This window comes from Cetorhinus maximus, unplaced genomic scaffold, assembly GCF_964194155.1.
Source record: "Cetorhinus maximus unplaced genomic scaffold, sCetMax3.hap1.1 HAP1_SCAFFOLD_677, whole genome shotgun sequence".
In the NCBI taxonomy this organism is placed as follows: Eukaryota; Metazoa; Chordata; class Chondrichthyes; order Lamniformes; family Cetorhinidae; genus Cetorhinus; species Cetorhinus maximus.
The window spans coordinates 102870-118363 of NW_027596619.1; the positions used below are offsets into that span (position 1 = coordinate 102870).

The following is a 15494-nucleotide window of genomic DNA, read 5'->3' on the forward strand; positions in this document are numbered from 1 at the left end:
GGAGAGACAGAGGGTCAGAGTGTGGGTACAGCGGGAGAGAGAGAGGGTCAGAGTGTGGGTACAGCGAGAGAGAGAGAGAGAGGGTCAGAGTGTGGGTACAGTGGGAGAGAGAGGGTCAGAGTGTGGGTACAGCAAGAGAGAGAGAGGGTCAGAGTGTGGGTACAGTGGGAGAGAGAGGGTCAGAGTGTGGGTACAGTGGGTGAGAGAGGATCAGAGTGTGGGTAAAGTGGGAGACAGAGGGTCAGAGTGTGGGTACAGTGAGAGAGAGAGGGTCAGAGTGTGGGTACAGTGGGTGAGAGAGGATCAGAGTGTGGGTAAAGTGGGAGAGAGAGGGTCAGAGTGTGGGTAAAGTGGGAGTGGCAGGGTCAGAGTGTGGGTACAGCGAGAGAGAGAGAGGGTCAGAGTGTGGGTTACGGGGGAGAGAGAGGGTCAGAGTGTGGGTACAGCGAGACAGCGAGAGAGAGAGGGTCAGAGTGTGGGTACAGTGGGAGAGAGAGGGTCAGAGTGTGGGTACAGCAAGAGAGAGAGAGGGTCAGAGTGTGGGTTACGGGGGAGAGAGAGGGTCAGAGTGTGGGTAAAGCGGGAGAGGGAGAGGGTCAGAGTGTGGGTAAAGCGGGAGAGAGAGAGGGTCAGAGTGTGGGTACAGCGGGAGAGAGAGGGTCAGAGTGTGGGTACAGCGGGAGAGAGAGAGGGTCAGAGTGTGGGTACAGCGGGAGAGAGTGAGGGTCAGAGTGTGGGTGCAGCGGGAGAGAGAGAGGGTTAGAGTGTGGGTGCAGCGGGAGAGAGTGAGGGTCAGAGTGTGGGTACAGCGGGAGAGAGAGAGGGTCAGAGTGTGGGTACAGCGAGAGAGAGAGAGGGTCAGAATGTGGGTACAGCGGGAGAGAGAGAGGGTCAGAGTGTGGGTACAGCGAGAGGGTCAGAGTGTGGGTACAGCGAGAGAGAGAGAGGGTCAGAGTGTGGGTACAGTGGGAGAGAGAGGGTCAGAGTGTGGGTACAGTGGGAGAGAGAGAGGGTCAGAGTGTGGGTACAGCGAGAGAGAGAGAGGGTCAGAGTGTGGGTACAGTGGGAGAGAGAGGGTCAGAGTGTGGGTACAGTGGGTGAGAGAGGGTCAGAGTGTGGGTACAGCGGGAGAGAGAGAGGGTCAGAGTGTGGGTACAGCGGGAGAGAGTGAGGGTCAGAGTGTGGGTGCAGCGGGGAGAGAGAGAGGGTTAGAGTGTGGGTGCAGCGGGAGAGAGTGAGGGTCAGAGTGTGGGTACAGCGGGAGAGAGAGAGGGTCAGAGTGTGGGTACAGCGAGAGAGAGAGAGGGTCAGAATGTGGGTACAGCGGGAGAGAGAGGGTCAGAGTGTGGGTACAGCGAGAGGGTCAGAGTGTGGGTACAGCGAGAGAGAGAGAGGGTCAGAGTGTGGGTACAGTGGGAGAGAGAGGGTCAGAGTGTGGGTACAGTGGGAGAGAGAGAGGGTCAGAGTGTGGGTACAGCGAGAGAGAGAGAGGGTCAGAGTGTGGGTACAGTGGGAGAGAGAGGGTCAGAGTGTGGGTACAGTGGGAGAGAGAGGGTCAGAGTGTGGGTACAGCGGGAGAGAGAGAGGGTCAGAGTGTGGGTGCAGCGAGAGAGAGAGAGGGTCAGAGTGTGGGTGCAGCGGGAGAGAGAGAGGGTCAGAGTGTGGGTTATGGGGGAGAGAGAGGGTCAGAGTGTGGGTGCAGCGGGAGAGAGAGAGTGTCAGAGTGTGGGTTATGGGGGAGAGATAGGGTCAGAGTGTGGGTACAGCGGGAGAGAGAGAGGGTCAGAGTGTGGGTGCAGCGGGAGAGAGAGGGTCAGAGTGTGGGTACAGTGGGAGAGAGAGGGTCAGAGTGTGGGTACAGTGGGAGAGAGAGGGTCAGAGTGTGGGTACAGTGGGAGAGAGAGAGGGTCAGAGTGTGGGTACAGTGGGAGAGAGAGAGGGTCAGAGTGTGGGTACAGTGGGAGAGAGAGAGGGTCAGAGTGTGGGTACAGCAGGAGAGAGTGAGGGTCAGAGTGTGGGTGCAGCGGGAGAGAGAGAGGGTCAGAGTGTGGGTGCAGCGGGAGAGAGTGAGGGTCAGAGTGTGGGTACAGCGGGAGAGAGAGAGGGTCAGAGTGTGGGTACAGCGAGAGAGAGGGTCAGAATGTGGGTACAGCGGGAGAGAGAGGGTCAGAGTGTGGGTACAGCGAGAGAGAGGGTCAGAGTGTGGGTATAGCGAGAGAGAGAGAGGGTCAGAGTGTGGGTACAGTGGGAGAGAGAGGGTCAGAGTGTGGGTACAGTGGGAGAGAGAGAGGGTCAGAGTGTGGGTACAGCGAGAGAGAGAGAGGGTCAGAGTGTGGGTACAGTGGGAGAGAGAGGGTCAGAGTGTGGGTACAGTGGGAGAGAGAGGGTCAGAGTGTGGGTACAGCGGGAGAGAGAGGGTCAGAGTGTGGGTGCAGCGAGAGAGAGAGAGGGTCAGAGTGTGGGTGCAGCGGGAGAGAGAGAGGGTCAGAGTGTGGGTTATGGGGGAGAGAGAGGGTCAGAGTGTGGGTGCAGCGGGAGAGAGAGAGGGTCAGAGTGTGGGTTATGGGGGAGAGAGAGGGTCAGAGTGTGGGTACAGCAGGAGAGAGAGAGGGTCAGAGTGTGGGTACAGCGGGAGAGAGAGAGGGTCAGAGTGTGGGTGCAGTGGGAGAGAGAGGGTCAGAGTGTGGGTTACGGGAGAGAGAGGGTCAGAGTGTGGGTACAGCGGGAGAGAGAGGGTCAGAGTGTGGGTTACGGGGAGAGAGAGAGGGTCAGAGTGTGGGTTACGGGAGAGAGAGAGGGTCAGAGTGTGGGTACAGCGGGAGAGAGAGGGTCAGAGTGTGGGTACAGCGGGAGAGAGAGGGTCAGAGTGTGGGTACAGTGGGAGAGAGAGGGTCAGAGTGTGGGTACAGTGGGAGAGAGAGAGGGTCAGAGTGTGGGTTACGGGAGAGAGAGAGGGTCAGAGTGTGGGTGCAGCGGGAGAGAGAGAGGGTCAGAGTGTGGGTACAGTGGGAGAGAGAGGGTCAGAGTGTGGGTACAGTGGGAGAGAGAGGGTCAGAGTGTGGGTACAGCGGGAGAGAGAGAGGGTCAGAGTGTGGGTACAGTGGGAGAGAGAGGGTCAGAGTGTGGGTACAGCGGGAGAGAGAGAGGGTCAGAGTGTGGGTACAGTGGGAGAGAGAGGGTCAGAGTGTGGGTAAAGTGGGAGAGAGAGAGGGTCAGAGTGTGGGTACAGTGGGAGAGAGAGGGTCAGATTGTGGGTACAGCGGGAGAGAGAGAGGGTCAGAGTGTGGGTACAGCGAGAGAGAGAGAGAGGGTCAGAGTGTGGGTACAGTGGGAGAGAGAGAGGGTCAGAGTGTGGGTACAGCGGGAGAGAGAGAGGGTCAGAGTGTGGGTACAGCGGGAGAGAGAGAGGGTCAGAGTGTGGGTACAGCGAGAGAGAGGGTCAGAGTGTGGGTACAGTGGGAGAGAGAGAGGGTCAGAGTGTGGGTACAGCGGGAGAGAGAGAGGGTCAGAGTGTGGGTGCAGCGGGGAGAGAGAGAGGGTCAGAGTGTGGGTATCGGGAGAGAGAGAGGGTCAGAGTGTGGGTGCAGCGGGAGAGAGAGAGGGTCAGAGTGTGGGTTACGGGGAGAGAGAGGGTCAGAGTGTGGGTACAGCGGGAGAGAGAGAGAGGGTCAGAGTGTGGGTTACGGGGGAGAGAGAGGGTCAGAGTGTGGGTACAGCGGGAGAGAGAGAGGGTCAGAGTGTGGGTACAGCGGGAGAGAGAGAGGGTCAGAGTGTGGGTTACGGGGGAGAGTGAGGGTCAGAGTGTGGGTACAGCGGGAGAGAGGGTCAGAGTGTGGGTACAGCGAGAGAGAGGGTCAGAGTGTGGGTGCAGCGGGAGAGAGAGAGGGTCAGAGTGTGGGTACAGCGGGAGAGAGAGAGGGTCAGAGTGTGGGTGCAGTGGGAGAGAGAGGGTCAGAGTGTGGGTTACGGGAGAGAGAGGGTCAGAGTGTGGGTACAGCGGGAGAGAGAGGGTCAGAGTGTGGGTACAGTGGGAGAGAGAGGGTCAGAGTGTAGGTACAGTGGGAGAGAGAGAGGGTCAGAGTGTGGGTTACGGGAGAGAGAGAGGGTCAGAGTGTGGGTGCAGCGGGAGAGAGAGAGGGTCAGAGTGTGGGTACAGTGGGAGAGAGAGGGTCAGAGTGTGGGTACAGTGGGAGAGAGAGGGTCAGAGTGTGGGTACAGCGGGAGAGAGAGAGGGTCAGAGTGTGGGTACAGTGGGAGAGAGAGGGTCAGAGTGTGGGTACAGCGGGGGAGAGAGAGGGTCAGAGTGTGGGTACAGTGGGAGAGAGAGGGTCAGAGTGTGGGTACAGTGGGAGAGAGAGAGGGTCAGAGTGTGGGTACAGTGGGAGAGAGAGGGTCAGATTGTGGGTACAGCGGGAGAGAGAGAGGGTCAGAGTGTGGGTACAGCGAGAGAGAGAGAGGGTCAGAGTGTGGGTACAGTGGGAGAGAGAGAGGGTCAGAGTGTGGGTACAGCGGGAGAGAGAGAGGGTCAGAGTGTGGGTACAGCGGGAGAGAGAGAGGGTCAGAGTGTGGGTACAGCGAGAGAGAGGGTCAGAGTGTGGGTACAGTGGGAGAGAGAGAGAGGGTCAGAGTGTGGGTACAGCGGGAGAGAGAGAGGGTCAGAGTGTGGGTGCAGCGGGAGAGAGAGAGGGTCAGAGTGTGGGTTACGGGAGAGAGAGAGGGTCAGAGTGTGGGTTATGGGGAGAGAGAGAGGGTCAGAGTGTGGGTTATGGGGAGAGAGAGAGGGTGAGCGTGTGGGTTATGGGGAGAGAGAGAGGGTCAGAGTGTGGGTACAGCGGGAGAGAGAGAGGGTCAGAGTGTGGGTTATGGGGAGAGAGAGAGGGTGAGCGTGTGGGGAGGGAAGGGTTGCTACCCACAGTCGGTGGGGTGGGGGGGTGGTCTATCTTGGCGGGGAGATGGGGCAGGGGTCGGCAAATCCCCCTCCCTCCGACGGCCAAGTGAACCCCGTTAACCGTGCGTCGCTTTAACCTCTGTGACCCTCTCTCTCTCTCTCTCCGCAGCTCTGGCCACGCTGAAGCCACAGGCTGGTTTGGCCGTGCCCCAGGCAGCACCGGTGACACCCGCCGCGCCACCGGTAAGTACGGTTCGGAGAGCCCCCACGCCCCCGCCGGGGCGGAGGGAGGGGGCAGACGGGCGTGAACCTAGGAGGTGGGGGTGGAGGCGTGAGTGTGACTCCCTCTTCGAGCTGGCGCACTGCCGGAAGATTTCCCCACCACATGTCGGAGCCGGTGAGGAGGGCCCCGTGGTGCCTCTCTGCCGGCTCTTCGGCTGAACGACCCAATTAGTCCCCCTCTTGCTCTTCCCCCCCCCCCAATGAATCGTTCCCCTTCAAGCATTTACGCAATCCCCCATTTTGAGCGTTCCCATCGAATTTGGTTCCACCCCCCACCTTATTCCTCCTCAAGTCGCACCCCGGCCCCCCCCACAAAACTCTGATTCTTTTCCTGATCCCCTTCAATCTGCGTCCCCCCACCCCGGGTTACCGATTCCACCACCGCCCACCCCTCCCCGTCCCGGCCACTGGAAACAGTTTCTCCTTATTCACTCGCAGGAAAACCCTTCGTGATTTTGAACGCCTCGATTCAATCTCCCTCTTCGCCTCCCCCTGCTCGAAGGAGAACAATCCCAGCTCCTCCTCCGCCTCCCCTGTTTCGATCCCTGGCCAGACCCCAGGACGTGGCCGTGGTGGGGGGGGTGGGGCAAGGTGGGGTGGGTGCGGGATCCGGCTAGGGACCAACAGCGTTTTGTTTTAAGTAGATAAAGGTTCAGATTCGAGGCGTCTGCTTTTTGGAATAAACCCACGAGATTCCCAAGGGGTTTTGAACAAACTAAAATGAACTTTACCGTGCGAGGTCAGAAGGATAAAACAATTTCCGATGTCTACCTTACACGCTTAACGTTCAGGGTAAGTATGAGGTGCGTGTGAATTAACAGACGAACTCTGGTCGAACGCACCACACTACAGAGTAAATGACAGACGCAACCAAGTCGGAGTCCATGGATTTCCCACGAACCTACCTCGTAAACGCCAAAGTCAAACAATCTCATTAAAACTGTCTCACGAGGGGTCCCCAGCTCCGCCTTTGAAGATCCCTCCTAGGAATTCTGTCCGAAAGTCACTCCCACTCGGACAGCTTCAACCATGGCCCACCTCACAGGGTTCCAATCTCACCTTCAGGGATCCCTTCTCCCCGCCGGATCCCCGATTCTCCCGCTTCGGCTTTCACTTAATGGCTTAATCTCGACCCTTTGCTCAAGCAGCTAGCTTCACTAAGCCGGCACTGCCCCTGAGTTTCTGTGAACTCCTGCCCCCTGGCTGTATTCAGCCGTATATGACTGCCGGGACTCCCCCTGCGCTCCCTTTGATTACCCGGGCGTCTCCTGAGCCCTCAAGCTGCTCAGAGCTAACAGCAGCCCTCTTGGCTGGCAGACCTCCTCAAGCTGACTGCCTCGAGAAAAGCCGCTCGCTTGAATCTTGAACTGATCTGGGGACCTATCAAAACACTCCCAGAGGGTCCCAGGCAGCAACCAATGTAACGAGCATTGGAACACCCTGTACCTTCAATGTTACAATCTGCCCACACAGACCAATGGGATTTCATGACTCTCCGCGTTAATGGAAGTCCCTCGTCGCTTGTACCATTCTGGTCAATCCCCCCTCGAATGCCTTCTCCATGGTGTGGACACCCTCCCTAAAGTGTTGCGCCCAAAATTGGGCCACAGTACGACAGCTGGAGCCGAACCAACGATAGAAAAAAAGTTTGGTGATAACTTCCTCACTTTTCAGTCCAGCGTCTCTCTCTCTTAACCATTTCCTCCTTCGGCCTGGATGTGCGTACGTCTTACATTCTGCCCTGTATTGTCCCCCACAGGGTGCAGGAGAACCCATGGATGTCGGGGAACAGGTTGGAATGACTCCAGAGATCATTCAGAAGGTGAGTTCAAATTCTTGCTATGGGTGTGCGTGAGACAGAGAGAGAGAGAGACAGAGGCAGAGAGAGAAGGGTTCGAGAAGGAGAGGTTGGGGTCCAGCAGATTCCTTTCATCCCTGGGAACCACGGAGGGTTGTAGGGGCTGGAGGAGCTTACAGAGATAGGGAGAGTTGCAGGGGTTGGAGGAGGTTACAGAGATAGGGAGGGGTGTAGGGGCTGGAGGAGGTTACAGAGATAGGGAGGGTTGTAGGGGCTGGAGGAGGTTACAGAGATAGGGAGGGTTGTAGCGGCTGGAGGAGGCTACAGAGATAGGGAGGGTTGTAGGGCTGGAGCAGGTTACAGATGTAGGGAGGGTTGTAGGGGCTGGAGGAGGTTACAGATATAGGGAGGGTTGTAGGGGCCGGAGGAGTTTACAGAGATAGGGAGGGGTGTAGGAGCTGGAGGAGGTTACAGACATAGGGAGGGTTGTAGGGGCTGGAGGAGGTTACAGAGATAGGGAGGGGTGTAAGGGCTGGAGGAGGTTACAGAGATAGGGAGGGTTGTAGCGGCTGGAGGAGGCTACAGAGATAGCGAGGGGTGTAGGAGCTGGAGGAGGTTACAGACATAGGGAGGGTTGTAGGGGCTGGAGGAGGTTACAGAGATAGGGAGGGGTGTAGGGGCTGGAGGAGGTTACAGAGATAGGGAGGTTTGTAGGGGCTGGAGGAGTTTACAGAGATAGGGAGGGGTGTAGGGGCTGGAGGAGGTTACAGAGATAGGGAGGGTTGTAGGGGCTGGAGGAGGTTACAGAGATAGGGAGGGTTGTAGGGGCTGGAGGAGGTTACAGAGATAGGGAGGGTTGTAGGGGCTAGAGCAGGTTACAGATGTAGGGAGGGGTGTAGGGGCTGGAGGAGGTTACAGAGATAGGGAGTGTTGTAAGGGCTGGAGGAGGTTACATAGATGGGGAGGGTTGTAGGGGCTGGAGCAGGTTACAGATGTAGGGAGGGGTGTAGGGGCTGGAGGAGGGTACAGAGATATTCACTTTGTCTTGCTCTCCCCATTTCAGCTTCAAGATAAGGCCACTGTGCTGACGACTGAACGTAAGAAGGTAGGTTGCAGCAGGACTTTCTGTGCTTTTGACAACTCCTCGCCGAGTGCTGAAGTCTGTGTCCTGGTGGCAGTCTGTCTTCCTGCCTGCAGAGTGTACACACACACTCACACACACTGACACTGACACAGACACTCTCTCACACACACTCACACAGGCACTCACACACACACACACACACACACTGACACAGGCACTCTCACACACACTGACACAGGCACCCTCATACACACACTGACACAGGCACTCCCTCACACACACTGACACAGGCACTCCCTCACACACACTGACACAGGCACTCTTATACACACACTGACACAGGCACTCCCTCACACACACTCACACAGGCACTCTCACACGCACACTGACACAGGCACTCTCACACACACACTGACACAGGCACTCTCACACACACACTAACACAGGCACTCTCACACACACACTGACACAGGCACTCACACACACACACAGGCACTCTCACACACACTGACACAGTCACTCTCATACACACACTGACACTGACACAGGCACTCTCTCTCACACACGCACAGGCACTGTCACACACACACACTGACACAGGCACTCTCTCACACACTGATACAGGCACTCTCACACACACACAGGCACTCTCTCACACACACACTGACACAGGTACTGTCACACACACACTGACACAGGCACTCTCACACACACACTGACACTGGCACACACACACACACTGACACAGGCACTCACACCCACACTGACACAGGCACTCACACACACTGACACAGGCGCACTCTCACATACTCACACAGGCACTCTCACACACACTGACACAGGCACTCTCTCACACACTGACACAGGCACTCACACACACACTGACACAGGCACACACACACACACTGACACAGGCACTCACACACACACTCACACAGGCACTCTCGCACACACTCACACAAGCACACTCACACACACTGACACAGGCACTCTCATACACACACTGACACAGGCACTCTCTCACACACACAGGCACTCTCACACACACTGACACAGGCACTCTCATACACACACTGACACAGGCACTCTCGCACACACTCACTCAGGCACTCTCTCTCACACACAGGCACTCACACACACTGACACTGACACAGGCACTCTCTCACACACACTCACACAGGCACTCTCTCACACACGCTGACACTGACACAGGCAGTCTGACCATGCACACACTCTGTAGAAACACACCCTGGCAGGGTAGGGAGGTGGCAGGAGAACTGACCAACCTAGAACGAGAGTGGGGCCCACGTGAATGGGAACCTAAGGCCATTGCCCACTTTAATGATGAATGTTGGGTGATTAGGTGTGTGTATAACGTGGGAGCAGAGTGTTATGTAAATGGAGGGCACACAAGCCAGACCATTTTATAAACGGGGAGGGGGGGTGGTCTTTGTGGGACAGACTATTTTATAAACGGTGAGGGGGCTCTGTGTGGGACAGACCATTTTATAAATGGGGGGGTCTTTGTGGGACAGACCATTTTATAAACATTAGGGGTCTTTATGGGGCAGACCATTTTATAAACATTAGGGGTCTTTGTGGGACAGACCATTTTATAAACATTGGGGGTCTTTGTGGGACAGACCATTTGATAAACGTGAGTGGTCTTTGTGGGACAGACCATTTTATAAACGGGGGTGGGGTCTGTGTGGGACAGACCATTTTATAAACATTGGGGGTCTTTGTGGGACAGACCATTTTATAAACGTGGGGAGTCTTTGTGGGACAGACCATTTGATAAACGTGAGGGGTCTTTCTGGGACAGACCATTTTATAAACGTGGGGAGTCTTTGTGGGACAGACCATTTTATAAACGTGGGGAGTCTTTGTGGGATAGACCATTTTATTAATGTGGGGGTCTTTATGGGGCAGACCATTTTATAAACGTGGGGAGTCTTTGTGGGACAGACCATTTTATTAATGTGGGGGTCTTTATGGGGCAGACCATTTTATAAACGTGGGGAGTCTTTGTGGGGCAGACCATTTGATAAACGTGGGGAGTCTTTGTGGGGCAGACCATTTTATTAATGTGGGGGTCTTTATGGGGCAGACCATTTTATAAACGTGGGGAGTCTTTGTGGGACAGACCATTTTATTAATGTGGGGGTCTTTATGGGGCAGACCATTTTATAAACGTGGGGAGTCTTTGTGGGACAGACCATTTTATAAACGTGGGGAGTCTTTATGGGGCAGACCATTTGATAAACGTGGGGAGTCTCTGTGGGGCAGACCATTTGATAAACGTGGGGGGTCTTTGTGGGGCAGACCATTTGATAAACGTGGGGAGTCTTTGTGGGACAGACCATTTGATAAACGTGGGGGGTCTTTGTGGGGCAGACCATTTGATAAACGTGGGGAGTCTCTGTGGGACAGACCATTTGATAAACGTGGGGAGTCTCTGTGGGGCAGACCATTTGATAAACGTGTGGGGTCTCTGTGGGACAGACCATTTGATAAACGTGGGGAGTCTCTGTGGGGCAGACCATTTGATAAACGTGTGGGGTCTCTGTGGGACAGACCATTTGATAAACGTGGGGAGTCTCTGTGGGGCAGACCATTTGATAAACGTGTGGGACAGTCCGTTGTATAAACAGGGTTGGGAGGTTCAGACTATTTTATGCCAAGGGGCTGGATGGGGTAGACCATTTGATAAAGGGTAACGGAGGCAAATCGGAGAGAAATTTCATAAAGCTGGGGCAGGGTCCACTGATGCTGCACTCACTCACTGTACTGTTCTGCTAACGTGTTACACAGAGAGGCAAGACCGTCCCCGAGGAATTGGTGAGAGGTGAAGACCTCAGCAAGTACAGGCAGGTGGCCTCCCACGTGGTAAGTTCCAACTGGAAGTAAACTTAACAAAAATAACTTGCGTTTATATCGTGCCTGTAACTTAGGAAAAGACCCCAGTAGGTGTCACCTGACAGCATTTGACCCGAACCCTGTAAGATGTTATCAGGACAGGTGCCCAACTGCTCGGTCAAAGGAGGAGGTTTCAAGGAGGAGAGAGAGAGAGACGGAGAGAGAGAGAGAAAGAGACGGAGAGGTTTAGAGAGGGAATCCCAGAGCTCAGGGCCCCCAGGCAGCTGAAGGCACGGCCGCCGATGGTGGAGCGATTAAACTCGGGGGATGGTCAAGAGGCTGGAATTGGAGGAGCGCAGAGATCTCGGAGGGTTGTAGGAGGGTTACAGAGATAGGGAGGGTTGTAGGGGCTGGAGGAGGTTACAGAGATAGGGAGGGGTGTAGGGGCTGGAGGAGGTTACAGAGATAGGGAGGGGTGTAGGGGCTGGAGGAGGTTACAGAGATAGGGAGGGTGAGGCAGGTGTCACCTGACAGCATTTGACCCGAACCCTGTAAGATGTTATCAGGACAGGTGCCCAACTGCTCGGTCAAAGGAGGAGGTTTCAAGGAGGAGAGAGAGAGAGAGAGACGGAGAGAGAGTGAGAGAGCGAAGGAGAGGTTTAGAGAGGGAATCCCAGAGCTCAGGGCCCCCCAGGCAGCTGAAGGCACGGCCGCCGATGGTGGAGCGATTAAAATCGGGGGGATGGTCAAGAGGCTGGAATTGGAGGAGCACAGAGATCTCGGAGGGTTGTAGGAGGGTTACAGAGATAGGGAGGGTCGTAGGGGCTGGAGGAGGTTACAGAGATAGGGAGGGTTGTAGGGGCTGGAGGAGGTTACAGGGATAGGGAGGGATGTAGGGGCTGGAGGAGTTTACAGAGATAGGGAGAGTTGTAGGGGCTGGAGGAGGTTACAGAGATAGGGAGGGTTGTAGGGGCTGGAGGAGTGTTACAGAGATAGAGAGGGGTGTAGGGACTGGAGGAGGTTACAGAGATAGGGAGGGTTGTAGGTGCTGGAGGAGGTTACAGAGATAGGGAGGGGTGTAGGGGCTGGAGGAGGTTACAGAGATAGGGAGGGTTGTAGGAGCTGGAGGAGGTTACAGAGATAGGGAGAGTTGTAGGGGCTGGAGGAGTTTACAGAGATAGGGAGAGTTGTAGGGGCTGGAGGAGGTTACAGAGATAGGGAGGGTTGTAGGGGCTGGAGGAGGTTACAGAGATAGGGAGGGGTGTAGGGGCTGGAGGAGGTTACAGAGATAGGGAGGGTTGTAGGGGCTGGAGGAGGGTACAGAGATAGGGAGGGTTGTAGGTGCTGGAGGAGGTTACAGAGATAGTGAGGGTTGTAGGGGCTGGAGGAGGTTACAGAGATAGGGAGGGTTGTAGGGGCTGGAGGAGGTTACAGAGATAGGGAGGGGTGTAGGGGCTGGAGGAGGTTACAGAGATAGGGAGGGTGAGGCAGGTGTCACCTGACAGCATTTGACCCGAACCCTGTAAGATGTTATCAGGACAGGTGCCCAACTGCTCGGTCAAAGGAGGAGGTTTCAAGGAGGAGAGAGACGGAGAGAGAGTGAGAGAGAGACGGAGAGAGAGTGAGAAAGAGACGGAGAGGTTTAGAGAGGGAATTCCAGAGCTCAGGGCCCCAGGCAGCTGAAGGCACGGCCGCCGATGGTGGAGCGATTAAACTCGGGGGATGGTCAAGAGGCTGGAATTGGAGGAGCGCAGAGATCTCGGAGGGTTGTAGGAGGGTTACAGAGATAGGGAGGGTCGTAGGGGCTGGAGGAGGTTACAGAGATGGGGAGGGTTGTAGGGGCTGGAGGAGGTTACAGGGATAGGGAGGGGTGTAGGGGCTGGAGGAGGTTACAGAGATAGGGAGAGTTGTAGGGGCTGGAGGAGGTTACAGAGATAGGGAGGGGTGTAGGGGCTGGAGGAGTTTACAGAGATAGGGAGAGTTGTAGGGGCTGGAGGAGGTTACAGAGATAGGGAGGGGTGTAGGGGCTGGAGGAGGTTACAGGGATAGGGAGGGGTGTAGGGGCTGGAGGAGGTTACAGAGATAGGGAGGGTTGTAGGGGCTGGAGGAGGTTACAGAGATAGGGAGGGGTGTAGGGGCTGGAGGAGGTTACAGAGATAGGGAGGGGTGTAGGGGCTGGAGGAGGTTACAGAGATAGGGAGGGTGAGGCAGGTGGACGTTGAGAGTTTTAACAGGGCCCAGTGGGTTTTGGCTGAATGAGGGGGCGGTCGCATTTCAACATGTAAAATTGTTGGAGGGTTTGACAGGGTCGATACTGAGATGCTGTTCCACCCCCTCCTCTTAGGCTGGCGAGTCTCGAACCAGCGAGGCTTAGGGTCGGGGGGGTGGGGGAGAGGGCCAGAGTCTCAGGATAAGGGGTGGGCCATTTTGGACGGAGATGAGGAAGAATTTTTTCACCCAGAGGGTTGTGAATCTTTGGAATTCTCTCCCCGTCCCGGGAAGCCGCGGATACTCCGTCGTTGGGCTTATTCTGCGTTGAGATGGAGGGATTTTTTTTTGGACACTGAGGGAATTAAGGGATGTAGGGGGAGCGACCGGGAAAGTGGACTTGGGGCAGAAGGTGCGGCTGTGATGGTATTGAATGGGAGAGCAGGCTGGAGTGGCCGAATGGCCTCCTGCTCTCCCTCAGTGAGGGGTATGGAGGGGATGTGAGTGTATGAACGGGGCAGATTTTCGTCAGGGCTGCTCAGTTTTATTCCGATGCTCTTGGTCTGGCTGATCTCCACCTCTCGCTCTCGTTTGCAGGGTCTGCACAGTGCCAGCGTCCCCGGCATCCTGGCCCTTGACCTTTGCCCTTCGGACACTGCCAAGGTTCTGACGGGTAGGTACAGCTTTCGCTGGGTAACCCCCATCCCCGGCCCCAACCCTGGCCTGACCCAGAGCGGAGTGAGCCTCATCTCATTGGCATTGACGTCACAACGCCCGGCATCTCTAATTACCCCGCTAACCAAACCCTCCCTACGCTCTCCCACAGCATGTTAAGCCCACTCACCCGCCCGCCCGCCCACCCACCCACTCACCCGCCCACTCACCCACTCACCCGCCCACCGCTGCACCTGTTCACACCTTCCCCGAGTGTACCCGCCAGGCCCTTCCCCCACCCCTCGTGCCCTTCCCCACCCCCCTTGCAGCCTCCCTGACCTCGTGTCTCTCTCTGCCCTAGGCGGTGCTGACAAGAACGTGGTCGTGTTCGACAAGAACTCGGAGCAGATCCTGGCCACCCTCAAAGGTCACGGGAAGAAGGTGACGAGCGTGGTGTTCCACCCCAGCGAGGTGAGCCCCCTGTGTCCCGGCTCCCGCTCGAGCTGCCGGGCCTTTTTGCTTTCCCACTTTCCCAGGCTGGAGTAAAACAACTAACCGCCGGCTTCCTGTCTCCCCCACCCCCCCACCACCACAGAACATCGTCTTCTCAGCCTCCCCCGACACAACCATCCGCATCTGGTCTGTCTCCACCACGTCCTGCGTCCAAGTGGTCCGGGCTCACGAGGGAGCGGTCACTGGCCTCAGTCTCCACGCCACAGGCGACTACCTACTGAGTGCATCTGATGACCAGGTAAGAGAAGGATATGGCGCGTGGGATTTGTCGGTGATGGAGCGGGCGGGGGAAGGTGTGTGCCAATCTGTCTTTATTTTGTGACCCTTTTCATGGGTTGCAACCTTGTGCCACCTCATCACACGGGGATTAACCCCTTCCAAGCTCAATATACAGTTACACTGACTGATCCTTACCCTGCTGTATAAACAGTTACAGTGTCTGATCCTTACCCTGCTGTATAAACAGTTACAGTGTCTGATCCTTACCCTGCTGTATAAACAGTTACAGTGTCTGATCCTTACCCTGCTGAATATGCAACAATTCTGCAATTACAGTGAGTGAACATTACCCTAACTTAGGGTGTGAAGTAAGGGAGCGATGCTCTGTTGGACAGTGATGCTCCACCAGTACAGCGCTCCTTCAGTAGTGACCCTTTGACATTTCAGCACTCCCTCAGTACTGACCCTCCGACAGTACGGCACTCCCTCAGTACTGACCCTCCGACAGGGCGGCACTCCCTCAGTACTGACCCTCCGACAGTGCGGCGCTCCCTCAGTACTGACCCTCCAACAGTGTGGCGCTCCCTCAGTACTGACCTTCTGACAGTGCGGCACTCCCTCAGTGCTGACCCTCCTACAGTGCGGCACTCCCTCAGTACTGACCCTCCGACAGTGCGGCACTCCCTCAGTACTGACACTCCGACAGTGCGGCTCTCCCTCAGTACTGACCCTCTGACAGTGCGGCGCTCCCTCAGTACTGACCCTCGGACAGTGCGGCTCTCCCTCAGTACTGACCCTCCGACAGTGCGGCGCACCCTGAGTACTGACCCTCCGACAGTGAGGCACTCCCTCAGTACTGACCCTCCGACAGTGCGGCGCTCCCTCAGTACTGACCCTCCCACAGTGCGGCACTCCCTCAGTACTGACCCTCCGACAGTGCGGCGCTCCCTCAGTACTGACCCTCCGACAGTGCGGCGCTCCCTCAGTAC

At 56.4% G+C, this 15494-nt stretch overlaps 1 protein-coding gene across 1 annotated transcript in view; it reads left to right on the forward strand.

Annotated features, from left to right (window-relative positions):
- prpf19 (pre-mRNA processing factor 19) overlaps window positions 1-15494 on the forward strand; it is a 56123-nt gene that overhangs the window by 25711 nt on the left and 14918 nt on the right. The window contains exons 5-11 of the mRNA XM_078535815.1: window positions 5058-5131; window positions 6930-6992; window positions 8032-8073; window positions 10867-10941; window positions 13717-13792; window positions 14135-14244; window positions 14369-14524. Coding sequence (XP_078391941.1) covers window positions 5058-5131; window positions 6930-6992; window positions 8032-8073; window positions 10867-10941; window positions 13717-13792; window positions 14135-14244; window positions 14369-14524 — 596 coding nt within the window. The remainder of the gene's footprint in view (window positions 1-5057; window positions 5132-6929; window positions 6993-8031; window positions 8074-10866; window positions 10942-13716; window positions 13793-14134; window positions 14245-14368; window positions 14525-15494) is intronic.